At 45.2% G+C, this 14498-nt stretch overlaps 1 protein-coding gene across 2 annotated transcripts in view; it reads left to right on the top strand.

The window, feature by feature from the left end:
- The window catches only part of CCDC149 (coiled-coil domain containing 149), a 155707-nt gene that overhangs the window by 72519 nt on the left and 68690 nt on the right, over positions 1–14498 (top strand). For both annotated transcript variants that reach the window (XM_055138444.1, XM_055138443.1), the window contains exon 4: positions 3612–3719. In XM_055138444.1, coding sequence (XP_054994419.1) covers positions 3612–3719 — 108 coding nt within the window. The remainder of the gene's footprint in view (positions 1–3611; positions 3720–14498) is intronic.

Below are 14498 nucleotides of genomic sequence, written 5' to 3'. Positions count from 1 at the left end.
AGGACTAGAGCTTATGCTTTGCATGCAAGATCCTCAGGCTCAATCTCCAGCACCATGTGGTCTTCTAAGCACTGTTGGGAGTGAGCTCTGAGTTATAAGCTGGGAATTGCTCCCCGAGCACTGCTGCCTGGGACCCCAAAGCAAACAGACAGACAAACCGGATTCCCTTCCCAAGGAATGTTCACACAAAGAAGTGAGTAGAAATCAGGTCCATGGACTGGGAATGAAGGGAATTTATTTACTGTGAGAATTCGAGGGAGGGCCTAGTTTGGGTTAGTCATTATTGCTACTCGAGCTCTTCCTTATGCTGTAGTAGAACTCTAGCTTCCGTGTGATATTACTCATTTAAAAAATATTTTAGGTTGGAGGGGCTTGAGGAGGGTTAGCAGAGAAAACAAAGTTCCTTGCCCTCGATGAAACTTTTATTTTAGCAAGGAGAAGGAGACAGAAAATAAACAGCCAGAAATAAACTATGAAGTAAATGGCCTGGTATGTAAAACGAGGTCAAGTGCTATGGAAATAAAAGGAAAAGCATAGGAGAAAAGTGGCTGGGAGTTTGGTGGAGGTGTGGAGGCTGTTCTTTTAAATGATACAATTCAAACCCATGGAGGCATTCGGGAGAAAGACTTGAACAAAGTTGAAAGATTGGGCCAAGAGGTGTTCAGGAGAGAGAGAGGGAAAGAGAGAGAGAGAGAGAGAGAGAGAGAGAGAGAGAGCGAGAGAGAGAGCATCACAATGAGAGAGTCTAGGTCTGCTCTCTGTTCTAAGAAACATCATGCCCGGTATGCAGAGGAATAGCAGGGACGTAAACTTGGCTGGATGGAGAAAGATGGGGTGATGGTATTTGCAGGCAGACAACTGGTTTTCCCAATATATGGAATATAGAAGGTGATATAAAATGAGGAGTCCAGGATGAGACAAGGTTTTGTCTGTGTCTCTGTATCTTAATTTCCCTTTTTGTACTTAACATAATTGAATAACCCCCAAAAATATTAGCATTGAGGTGTTTGGAGATGCATACACAACCATCACAAGTCCCCCAATATATCTGGATTTGGTTTGTTCAATTATACATGATGGAAATCTACAAAAAAAAATCTTTAAAATCTCTTAGTATTACTAGTTCTGAATAACATCTTCCTAGATATTACATTCTTTTTTAAAATTTATTTTATTTTTTATTTATTTTTTAAAATAAATTATTTATTTTTAATTAGTGAATCAATGTGAGGGTACAGTTACAGATTTATACATTTTTGTGCTCATGTTTCCCCCATACAAAGTTCAAGAACCCATCCCTTCACCAGTGCCCATTCTCTACCACCAGTAAACCCAGCATCCCTCCCACCCTCCCCAGTCCCGTCTCCCCCCACCCCACACTGCCACTATGGCAGGGTATTCCCTTTTGATCTCTCTCTCTGATTAGGTGTTGTGGTTTGCAATAAAGGTGTTGAGTGCCCATTGTGTTCAGTCTCTAGTCTATATTCGGCCCGCATCACCCTCCCCCCGCATGACCTCCGACCGCATTTTACTTGCTGTTCCCTTCTCTGAGTTGCCCAGAATGAGAGACCAGCCTTCAAGCCATGGAGACAACCTCCTGGTACTTATTTCTACTAATCTTGGGTGTTAGTCTTATAGTCTATTATTCTATGCTCCACAGATGAGTGCAATCTTTCTATGTCTGTCTCTCTCTTTCTGACTCATTTCACTTAGCATGATACTTTCCATGCTGATCCACTTATATGCAAACGTCATGACCTCATTTTTTCTAACAGCTGCATAGTATTCCATTGTATAGATGTACCAGAGTTTCTTCAACCAGTCATCTGTTCTAGGGCACTCGGGTTTTTTCCAGATTCTGGCTATTGTAAACAGTGCTGCGATGAACATGTAAGTGCAGATGACATTTCGACTATACTTTTTGGCTTTTCTGGGATATATTCCCTTATCAACCCCTTGTCTGATGGGTATTGTGTAAATATCCTTTCCCATTCTGTGGATAGTCTTTGTATTCTGGTCACTGTATCTTTTGCGGTGCAGAAGCTTTTTAGTTTAATGTAGTCCCATTTGTTGATCTCTGTTTTTACTAGATTGCTTAGTTCCGTGTCATCTTTGAATTCTTGCTTGCTTGCTTCCCTCTGTTTTTTTAAGAGTTTATAAGACATTTTCTGGAACATAAGCACTTTCTAGAGCAATGGATGGTATGCTGAGGGAGTGAGGAGAGTCTTTGTCTTTCAATAGCTTGCAACCTTCTTCATAAGGTTAGATATGATGGAGACATGGTAAGGAAGAACTAGAGAAGGTGAAAGCTAAGAAAGTGCAGGTGGTATTCTAAAACAAGAAGTAGTATTATGCAAAGTAGAATGGTAAGTTGAAGTCTTGAGTGAATGAAACAATGTTGCTTTGGGGGCTTATGGAAGTTAAAAAAAGAGTTGGAACAGGTTAAAAGTTCCATGTTCTGCAGAAAGGAGTACTGATTGTGTGAATGGAGCTGGATTAAGATTAGAAGCTTAAGGGAGAACCACCCGTGGTCACCCTGGAATCTTAATCCCAGCATATGTCAAATCCAACAGAAGGGATGATCTGAAGGGGTCATTGAAAGGGATCATCCCGGCCATTAGTTTCAGTGAGCTAGAACTGAGACATAAATTTGGGGGGCAGCCAGTTCAAGATACTGTTGTTACCTCTGATTCTGATTTCTAAAACCATGGCATATCTCTGCTCCACCTCTCATTGACTCCTTTGAAGCAGAAATATCGGACATTAAAACAAGATCTTTGGGGCTGGAGTGGTAGCACAGTGGGGAGGGTGTTTGCCTTGCACGTTGCCAACCCAGGTTTGATTCCCAGCATCCTATATGGTTCCCCAAGCACCGCCAGGAGTAATTCCTGAGTGTATGAGCCAGGAGTAACCCCTGTATATCACCGGGTGTGACCCAAAAAGAAAATAAATAAATAAAAATAAAACAAGATCTTTGGGTGTGGAGGGCCACTACCTATAAATAGAAAGGAAGGTTTTTTTTTCTATGTTGTTGGCCTAAATTTTAGAATTGAACTCACTAGCATAGCGGATAGGGCGTTTGCCTTGCATGTGGCCGACCCGGGTTCGATTCCTCCATTCCTCTGAGAGCTCGGCAAGCTACCGAGAGTATCTCACCCGCATGACAGAGCCTGGCAAGCTACCTGTGGCGTATTTGATATGCCAAAAACAGTAACAACAAGTCCCACCTTGGAGACGTTACTGGTGCCCTCTTGAGCAAATCTATGAGCAATGAGATGATAGTGAAAGTGACAGCCATTTGTAATGTTTTTAATTGGGACACACTTAACGTTTTATTTCCAAAACATTGTCTATGACTGACTCCTTCATTACTTGTTTGTGAGTCATAATGGAAACAAAAAGCATCCCTCAAATGAGGTTCCTGGCCAACTTCATTTCCCTTCATGCAGTTAGAGTGGCTTGACTTGCACACTCGCTGTGCTCATATGGGCATTCACTATAATGACTGCGTGTATTTCATCTGGACTGGACACCAAACTCCATAAAGCTTTGCGTTTGCCATCCAACTCCTCCGTTTCTAGTTACGTTTCATAATGTGTTGATATTTCCAGGCTAATCTTGCACAACTACTGAGAGATTCTCAGGACCAGAATAAGCGTCTGGGAGAAGAAATTAAAGAGCTCCAGCAAAGACTTGGAGAAGTACAGGGTGACAATAAGGTACTGTGAATATTTAAAGGGGAAAGCTGTGATGCATAATTGTGTACTTGGGGTTTATGTAGAGCGCATCAGAAAATGTGATACAGCATGTGCTGAAAAATTTGTTACATATTTTTACATTTGCAATGAAAATGCAGTGTTTAACATTTCTTATCTTTATTACTTTCCCATTGTGTATGTGTGTGCCCCTGTGGTGTGTGTGTGTGTGTGTGTGTGTGTTTGTGTGTGTGTGTGTGTGTGTCTGGGTTGAGCTAAAATATTGCCATAGCCCATTGTAGAAGTTTCATTATGTTCAGCTTGGTAGCGAATAACATTGTGGTTGAGGGCAAAATAAAACCCAAATGCTATACTTTCCTCTCTTCTATACAAATAATGGATTTGTGGCTGAGATGATTTGGAATTATTCACATTCGGTTTTGAATTTTAAGTAGTCATCCTACTAATTATGTTCACATAACCAATTTATTTTATTGCTAAATTTGGCAATTTGTATGGAACATTGCTCAAAATCCACTGCTTGGTATTAATCAAACTCCCCTGTTGGCAACGTTAATTATAAAATATGAACTCATAAACTCCAAACTAAATGTGCGTCCTCTTTCTCCCAGCTGAAGCAATGAACAAAACTACAATTGAGGAGAGGAAGAAAAACTGCCGAAGTTTAATTCCATTCCCCCAAATCATTTCCCCCTTTGCCAAAATAGATTTTAACTCCTTGGAGTTTTTAACTCCTTGCCAGCAGCAGCTTTTGCAACCAAAATGGTCACTGAGGTTTCACTCAAGAACACGGCATGGGGCGGGAAAGGAGAGTTTGCTTGGAAACCTCTTGGACATGTTCCCAAGTTCCTTGACAAAGAACAGCGAGGTGGGTTATTTCTGGGAGGAGTTAGTAACTGGAAGGTGCTACTTTGAAGGATGCTTACCTTAAAAACATGTAAAAGCATGGATGCATTTGTGTTATCCCATGAGCCGTCCCTACAGTAGCACCATCAGAGAAGATTTTTTTTCTCTAGTTGACTTAATTAAAGCACCGTGATTCATAGTTGGGGTTTGGACACAGTGTCCCGTCACCGTCCGGCCAGCATCAGTGAGGACTGAGTGAGTATGCTGCATGAAGAAGTTCCGGCTGCGGCCAGCACTCTGGGGTGCAGGTTTGTCTTTCTTACAGAGCCTCTGCTTGGGGTGAGAAAAGCTTTGTAAACCTCTTGGGCTAATGTACATTTGAAGAGGTCAGACTGTTCCTGCTCTTGAAGGAGAGCGTGGAAAGAACGCCTCAGAAAAATTCTAAACCCTGTTGGCCACACCGCTGGGGCTGGGAGTGCAGCTGCAGGTGTTGAAAGGGTGTCAGTTCCTTGCCCCAGGATGTTGGGCAGCAACTAAAGGCCACAGGCCTCCTTGGTCACTTCCCTTAGAGATAACTGCAGAGTGAGGATTGTTTCCAGAGAAGAAACCAAAGCCTGTTCAGTCCTTTCTTCCCAAGCCAGAAGTTACTAGAGGGACTTTAGAGACATTATAAACAAAATACCGAGACACATTGAACTGGGTTTTTGAATTCTCATTTTTTTCCTGGATGACTGATTTTTCCCTCTTGTTTTCTCCCTTCCAAACCCCATGAAGTCTCCTTACCCCCAGCTTTCCTACATATACCTTTGCTTTATCTTTTGGTCACTTAAATTTGATTGCATTGGGATGTGTTCATTTAGGAATTGATCTTTATAACTGATATTTTCATGTGGGCTAGTTGTGTGCATAAGCACACATGTGTATATGCACATGTGCCAGAACATGTGTGTGAGGTTATGTTTATGGTTTCCCATGTGTGTGTTTGTGTGTGTGCCTGAAAAGGAGGATGTGTATATGATAATATGTATGTGATGGTGTGAGTTTGTGCGCGTGGCATAAGAGCATAAATAAGTGAGCAAAGATGTGTAATGTTGCATGTGCACATCTGTGGATGTGAGTGGCCCTCTGTGTGTGTGTGTGTGCGTGTGTGTGTGTGTGTGTGTGTGAGAGAGAGAGAGAGAGAGAGAGAGAGAGAGAGACTAGGCACAGATCCAATATCTTTGGTATGGCCACACTCTTACCTGATTTGTTCTTACTCTGGGTCTTTATTCTAGTAGCTGAACACATTTGTCAAACTTGGTTTTCTCACCCAAGGTTTATAATTTAGTGACTCATATGCATGGCCTGTGAAGTCACTTGCCGGCCAAAAGGTGCAGAGAGGATGTTTAAAATGTTCAGCAGACCCTATATCTCAGGCTCCAGCCTCTCCTTCCCTCACAAAAGACCAACTGCCATGAGCCCCCAATTCTATTTCTCATTTGCATCTGGTGTTATAGGGCTGGTTTATTTTCAGACCCCCCCCATGAGTCACAGTCCCCCTGCCCCCAGTCACCAACATTAAGTTCGGATTACTCATCCACGCAGTGACACCAGGCAATTCGAGCACTCTAAGACCTCTGTGAGAAGGGGCCTGAATAGGTTAACCTTCCTTTCATTCATGTGGCTCATGGCTCCAGTCAGCCCACTGCCTTCCCCATCCAGTCTCCTGGCCTTGACCAGAGGTGTGAGAGGCCCCTGCTAATGAATCCCACCAATCCTACCAGTCTCATCATCACCCCTCAGTCCTGAAGCCTTAATTTCAACTTTGTGGCCAAGATGTATCTTTTTATGCCTCAGGGCTCTTGCACCTCCCACTTGCTCAACCTGTCACCCTGTGCTCCTCTAATTCCCCTGAAATTTTTTTTTCATTTTTCCGATCATTGATCAAATAACTGATCATAGAACCTGCTCTTGGGGCTCCTCTCTAGCCCCAAGTGGTAGGTTCCATGTATACCCACAATCCTCTGCTCTCTCCCACGATACTCCCCCATGCCTATGTGGGGTACCCTGCTCATAAGGATGAACTTGTTGCAGGTGTCTTGCGAAAAAGTAGCATTCTTGCCATCTCATACAGAGACCATTTTTAATCATCTTCATTGAAGGCACCATAATGGGTACTTTCAGTTGTGATCCACACAGTTGGGATGGAGGTTGGGGGTTGAGGTGAGGAGGACTGTTAGGGTCCTTAGAGGGAGGGGGATACACTGGTGATGGGTGTGGTGTTGGAATTGTGTGCATGATAAATCATTAGTGACAGAATTGAAACCACAGAATTCCAACCAATAAAACAGTTTTTGGAAAGTTGTTCTGGGAGCACTGGAATGGAGTAAATGAATAAGTGAAATGAAGAATGGAAGTTTTGAAAAGAGCTAAGGGCTTAGGACAAAAGATTGAAAAATAAAAAGGGAAAAGAATTCAGCAGGTCTTCTAACAACATAATTTTGTTCGATTACACTACATTTTGTTTAGTTGCACTGTTGATTTTTTTAAGTTATAAAACATGGGTCTATAAGTTATCTGAGGATCTGGTTTCCTCATGCATCACTTAAAATCACAATTCCTATGAGCTAGAGGGATGATACAGGGAATAAGTCGCTTTCCTTGCATCCACTAGCCTTGGTTTGAATCTCTAATACCACATAGAATCCTTAAGTACTGCCAGGAGTCACTTCTGAGCACAGAATCAGGAACACCCCTGGACACTGCCAGGTTACCCCTGTCTCCTCGACCCCCAAGTCCCCAATCCCAAGAATCTGTCGAGTATTCAGCAAAGAATTACTCAGATACTCAACTAAGTACACTGAGAGTACCCAGTTGTAGACAACCTCTGTGGACTGAGTAGTTTAGAACTGAGATAAAAAGGATGAAAAGGACCTACAGGAACCAGCCATTTAAGCCCAACCCAATACCAAGTGTGAGACTTAGGGGGGTGAAGAGAACGAAGGGTGTGGTGGTGAGCCCCATAATTCACAAGGTCACAAGCTCAGTGTCCATAGCCTAGCCCGCTATGGTCAGGAATACTTTGCCATTGGTATGATTCGATGCGATTCCTCACTCCAGTTCTGAAGAGAAGAGCTCATGGCATCCTTTTCTAGGCAACTGTTGACATGGCATTTTCATCTCCGAGTTACCATCTTCCCTAGTGACCTTTATTCATATTTGGGAAGCCCAGATTCTCAATGTTAAGTACAAGGAACAAGATGAAGGGAAATGACTGGCCTTGGGTATTTTAAGGTAGACAAATTTTCCATTTGTTCTGCTAGCACCCTATAACCCTACACACCATAAAGCATTTGCAAGCAGTCTCTTGAAAGATGTGTTGGCTCTCCTGTTTACAAATAGCTTAGCGCTCACCTGGGGTGGAGGTGAGGAGATTCTGGGCATCTCATGATCCAACACTACTCTGAGCAGAGCCTAAGAACTTCTTTGGGCAGCTGGACTGAACCACCCTCAGTGGTGGTCCTTAAGCTCTGTGAAAAGGAAACCCACTAACACCCTCTTCCCTAAGAACTGCAGGTTGAAGGCAAAGACTTCCATGCCATCTGGATTCCCCACATTGTCTACCGAGAATAAGGACTGACTTTATGGAAAGGCCCAAACAAATCAGGGGCCTTGAGTCTGAAACACAGGCCAAAGAGAGAATTGTGAGTCCCCTTTCTGCTGCTGAGATCTGCCCGCTTCCTCCTCCAGGCCTTCAGAGAGAGTTGATTCGGTAGGAAGGGGACAGGAGGGAGACGCATGTGGATGAATGGAGTAGTAAAAGCACAACAGCAGAAGTAGCAGAATACACTGGAATCACAAATACCCAGAGCTGGCAGCCCGTCTCTCTACAATGGAGACCTGGCTAGTGAAGTTCTCTGCTCCTTGCCATGGTGTAAATACCAATACCACGACAAATACCAGTTTCCCAAAGGCACTTTGCAGAGCCTGGTGCTCCAAAAAGTGCCTGCTCCAGTCTACCGCTGCCAGCTTATACAGCACAGTCCCAGGGGCCCTTCCTGGGAAGTATTAGAGTCAGGTTTTCAGTCTCCTTCTGGCGGCTCTTGCCTTCATGACCTGGAGAGCTGTTTCCTCTCTAGGCCTGAATTCTCTCATCTGCAAAATGGGAATGCACAAAACCTTGTATAGACCTGCTGTCATAGTTCATTGTTTATTTATCAACACTTGAGTGGGGACTTATCTCTATGCTGCTTAATATTCTAGGAGTTGTGGCTACATCAAGAAATAAGAAAGACAAGAACTCGTTCTCATAGGGCTTTTATTCTAGTTGGAGGAACAGAAAGAAAATAAAACACCTAATGTCATCAGTAAGTGATTAGTGCAGTAAAGAAAAGAGAATAAGACCATGAGATTTAATGATTGGCTTTGTGTGTGTGTGTGTGTGTGTGTGTGTGTGTGTGTGTGTATGTGTGACTGCAATATAATGTGTACAGGATTCGGAATGGTCCCTACCACTGAGAAAAGGTGAGTGTGGCTAGTGCATCTTTAGCGTGAAGTTGCTACTTACCTTTAGTGGATTGGTTTATAATCCTCTGGCACAAGAATTCATCCAGGCATTCAAGGGTTTCCTTCTTACCAGTTGTTCCCAGTGAGCTTACCTCGCAATCGAGATGAAGGTTGATGAAAAATCTAGCATATGGCAGATAGATCCCTAAACTCAGTCCCTGGTGTCTCCACTGCAACCTGCATCAGACATTTTGTGCAGCCCAGAGGGAATCAACATCTGTTAAGAGTTTGCCCGTCAAGTTCCCAGTTGGAGAGCCACTGATTGGTTTTCTTGTCTGTTTGCCTTTTGTCTTCACCATGCATGCGACAGCTCTTTCTTGCAGAAGAATGCGATGTCCAATGTTCAAGAGTCAGGCAGGTCAAGTGGGGAAGTCACTCGTGCCTGTGGCATGCGTTCACCTTTCTTGAACACTATGGCCAATTTTGGTGTAGCTGATTTTGGTATTGCAGAAACACAGCCTTTGGCCTTAAATATGTTTTATGTTGCACCAGCTGATGGATTTTAAATGCTTCTTGTTTTATCTGGCGTTGGCACCATAAAACCATCAGCCCTTCTGTGAACGTACCTCTAGTGATGTGGGACTTTTGGATGGATTTTGACAGCAACCAATGAGTATGAGCCTATAAAGGCAGTCCACTGAGCATGCAGGTGACAAATTAAAGTGTATTTGGTTTAAAAAGAGTGCTCAACTGTGGATGTTTGTCATGGTCCAGGATGAGGGACCAGAGAGCTCTTTGTAAACCATTCCTCTTTATGCTTCCAAGGAGGACAGAGAGGCGTTTGCCTGTAGGAAACCCAAATGAAGAGGGCACTTTAATGAAAAGCTCTCACCTCAGGGCATTAAAGGAATTAAATACTAAGAATTAAAATGAGTGATAAGGGTCCTTCACTCACTCTAGTCTCATCATACCGCTCTCTAACTGAGATCTTGTTGGGAACTGGAGGCAGTGCTCTGCTAGTTCAGCAAGTTCAGGCCCTGTCATTTCATTGCCAAGTGAGTTAGAGGCATTTGGTCATAGAGGCCTTATTTGCTCCTGTCCTGGCTTATATGAATTCACAGTCTGGGTGAGTTATGCAACCCAATTGTGATTCACCCTATAGACCATACGTGGTAACTGCACTTCTCCTTCATGGAGTATTGGTTTTTGAGAGTTCTGCCTAGGACTTATTGTGTGCCATATTCAAATGGCCTTAGTAGAGAAAGACATTGAAGTCGCTGTGAAATTGCTGGGTGGAATGCCTGAAAGACCTTTGCTTCCCTGAGAGTAACATGTTTAGAACTCTTCAGAAGGTTAGCCAGGAGGCTTCAGGTTGTGTTTTCTTCAGCATAAATCCCTATGGAAAGGTGTGATTTTGCCCACGTGTTACACTATGCGATTCTTTCCATGTGACATTTTGAAAAGACTCAGAACGAATAGAGTACCACTGTAGCACTGTTGTAGCATTGTCGTCCCGTTGTTCATCAGTTTGCTCGAACGGGCACCAGTAACATCTCCATTGTGAGACTTGTTGCTGTTTTTGACATATAGAATTCGCCACGAATAGCTTGTCAGGCTCTGCAGGGCAGCGGGATACTCTTAGTAGTTGCTGGGCTCTCTGAGAGGGACAGAGGAATCAAACCCATGTCGGCCGCATGCAAGGCAATCTCCCTACCCGCTGTGCTATCGCTCCAGTTAGGATGAATATTACATATGAAAAATTGCACAATTAACAGAGCCCTGTCTGTGGAGCATGGCTAGGGGCACTGGGGCACTGGAATAGATAAGACTCGACCTTGCTAGGCAGTCCTGAAGACACAGAAACTGTCATGTACGCTTAGCAGGTCAGCCTAACCACTGCCTCTAGCCTTGATGGGGATTGGACCGGGGCAAAGCAGAGTAGGAACGGTCATAGGCCAATAATGCTAAACTTTCTGTGAGTGGACCTTTCTGTAAGCTGAGACCCTCTATAAAAGGTGTGTGCATTTGACAATAAAGTGAACAGCCACCAGCTGCTCCCGGAGAGGGTTTCTCCACACGCCCGTCATCCTTCCCCCCAGGTCTGTCTGGACTGGACCCAGTTCGCAACGTGTCCAGACTCATTGGGGAAAAACTATTCCCAAACACCCGTCAAGTGTCTGTGACGAGAGATGCTAGGGCATAACCCCCAGTACCCTGGACTGTCTGGGTCCAGCTCTGTGCCCCACATTCATAAGGCTGGTGACGTCGACCAGTTACTTCTTCCCTTAGTAATGCTCACCTACAGATATGGTAGTAAGAGTCCTTCATTGGGTGTTTGTTGGACTAAAGGGACGGGGGGTGTGACCCCACAGGGTGGGCTTGATGTGGGAAACTGATGACAGGAGGCTTGCTCTAGTAGTAAGAGTCTGAATACACCCTTGCCCAGCTTCGTCCTGGCTGAGGGCCTCGGTGACACCCTGGACCCCTAGGTTAATAGACCCCAGGCTTGAGAGACTGGCTCTGTTGCCCCACATCCTCCTCTTCAGAAGCTTTGCCAGTGCAGAGGAGAGGGCATTGTCTGCCTCCTGGATTTGTAGGAGGCATCCACAGAGAAGCTCCCCAGATTTAAGAAACATCTGGAAACTCAGTTCTTCCTGTTGGCCAGACACAGCTGTGGGTCTCGGTGACCCCGTAAACAGGACCAAAGTGCTTGTTGACGAGGTGGGTGGGGCTGACACTGGAGACACACGGTCAGGCACTGGCCCTCTCTTCTTCTCAAAATTGTTTTTGCTGCTGCTTTTGATAAAGACACAGGAGCAAGGGGGAGTGAGGTGGAGTGACTTAGGTGTGGAGAGCTTTGACAATGCTGCTTGGGGAAGGGATCTTAGAGGAGGTGGCATTTGACTTGAGACTTGAAGGAGACTGAAGAAAAGGGACTGCCATAGAGACAGCCTGGTGAGTGGGTAGGGGGTTAGGGGGAAGAGAAACTGGGGACATTGGTGGTGGGAAATGCACACTGGTGGAGGGATGGATGTTGGAACATTCTATGGCTGAAACCCAACCATGAGCAACTTTGTAACTGTGTATCTCATGGTGACTCCGGTTTTTTTTTTCCTTTCTTTTTGGGTCATACCCAGCTATGCACAGGGGTTACTCCTGGCTTTGCACTCAGGAATCACTCCTGGCAGTGCTTGGGGAATCATATGGGATGCTGAGAATTGAACCCGGGTTGACCATGTGCAAGGCAAACGCCCTACTGGCTGTACTATTGCTCGAGCCCCCAGCTTTTTTTTTTTAAGTGAGTTCTGGACAGACCAAGGGTATATATGCAAAGGGCCAGAGTGGGCAAAGCATGGTGTCTGAGGACTTGGCAAAAGTCGTCAGGGCTAAAAACTGGGAAGATGGGTTCAGCTCCTCTTCTCTTGTTGGGTTTTGTTAGCAGATAGTGGGGCATTGACATTTATTCTGGAGCAGTGAAAAGCCACTGGAGGGGTGATGTAAAGTTTCTGCATATTGTTTGGCCTCCATAGGGTGCTCGTTAGCTGGGTAGCACTCATACACACTAATGAATGTGTGTGATGGTCTCCAGAGCCTTGAGAGGAAGAGAATAAAAATTGCTGCTGCTGCTGTTATAAGTGACAAATCCTTTTGTTTAAAGTCAGAGCTAGAATGTCATATCAGCCTGGGAATTTGGTCTCGAGTTTACACAAAAGAACGGCTCACTGGAGACCTTTTTAAACTCTTGTGTCCAATTTTGTCATGGGTATTTCAAAAGGTCAGGGGGGCAGTTGAAGGGGATGTGTAGAAAACCAACAAGTAAACTAAAGACAGGCAGGACCTTGCCTCCGAGCTCGCCTGGCCCAGCACTCAGCCAGATGACTGTTCTGCGAATGTCTTTGGTGACCTCTCCATAGGGTGTCCCTATTTGCAGCAGCAGACAAGGGCTGGGGGCGAGGATGTGCAGGCAGCCACTTCCTGCTCATTATTATAGTGTCTCATAACTCTAGCAAATGGAGAGTAACTATGTAAGAATTATAATTTTAAAAGCTATGACTGTATTTATAGTTTTCAAGCTCTCTGGAGAGTTGCGTCAACCATGATCATTGTCTTGCCTGTTCACATTAGGGGGACAGAGACACAGAGTGGGAGTTGTGCAGCGCACGGACTGAGCAACCATCCACAGTGGTTGTCACCCTAAGAGATATTTTCCTTACCATGCCCTACAGTGTCCCCTTCTCCCCTGTATATGTTGTAGCCGAATCCACACTCGGTTAGTATTTAGAGGTGGTTGGAGCAATAGCACAGAGGTAGGGCATTCACCTTTCACGCAGCCGACCCATGTTCGATTCTTCCGCCCCTCTCGGAGAGCCCGGCAAGCTACCGAGAGTATCGAGCCTGCACGCCAGATCCTGGCAAGCTACCCGTAGTGTATTGGATATGCCAAAAACAGTAACAATAAGTCTCACAATGAGAGATGTTACTGGTGCCTGCTCGAACAAATCGATGAGCAACGGGATGACAGTGACAGTGACATTGACAGTCATTGGGGGATACACTGATTATGAAGGTGTAACCCTCAGGAATAGGAAAAGTGCCCTTTTAGAAGAATCCCCCCCCCAGCTCATTCATTTCTCCTGCCCATGAAGACACAGTGAAAAGATAGCTCATTATGGACTAGTTAACGGGCCCTCACCTGGACCCACATCTCCCAAAGCCTCGATCATAGCCATCTCAGCCTCTAGAACCGTGAAAAGTAAACATTTCATGGTTTTCAAGGTGCCGATCTATGATGGCCTGTGACATCAGGCTGATGAACTCAGCACATCCATTCAGAGCGAACCCCATGTTGCGTGGGACCCCGAGGTGAGTCGTCTTGCTGGGGACACTCAGCTGCATTGACACAAGCAAACTCTGGGCAGAGATTACCCAGAGACCACAGCCACTGTTCTCCCCACTGCCCACCCATCCACTACCTCTCCCTCCCCATCTGGGAAAAGGACCCAGACACAGGATCATGATGGGTGTAAAAAACTAAAGCACGCCGACGGGGCGTGTGCACTCTCGGGCTCTCCAGGCGGCTCTGTCTCACCGCCCACGTTTGGTGCTCTGGAACTGCTGTGTATGGACTGGATCGGATGGCCGTTGGCCAAGGACAGGCGACAGAAGGACGAGGGCCAAGCTGGTTGCTGATTAGTTACCGTTTATTCAATCTTCCATCTTTCTCATCTCCTGCACTCCCAGCTCTGTCCTCTCTCTGGATCTACTACAGCCTCTCTTGCCATCTCTCTCTTCCCTTTTTCCTCTCTCTCCCTTGCCCCTAGGTTACACACTGGCAGGTAGCAAAGTCAACATAAGAAAGCCCTTCCTGAGGGCTGTCAGGTTCAAAGGGAACACAACGTTGGGGCTTCCAAAGCCCTTCCTGACTGCCAGTAGGCAAAATACCTCTTAAGG

This window comes from Sorex araneus, chromosome 5, assembly GCF_027595985.1.
Source record: "Sorex araneus isolate mSorAra2 chromosome 5, mSorAra2.pri, whole genome shotgun sequence".
NCBI lineage: Eukaryota > Metazoa > Chordata > Mammalia > Eulipotyphla > Soricidae > Sorex > Sorex araneus.
Note: the sequence above shows the minus strand (reverse complement) of the source record. Positions and strands in the feature narration are given on the sequence as shown.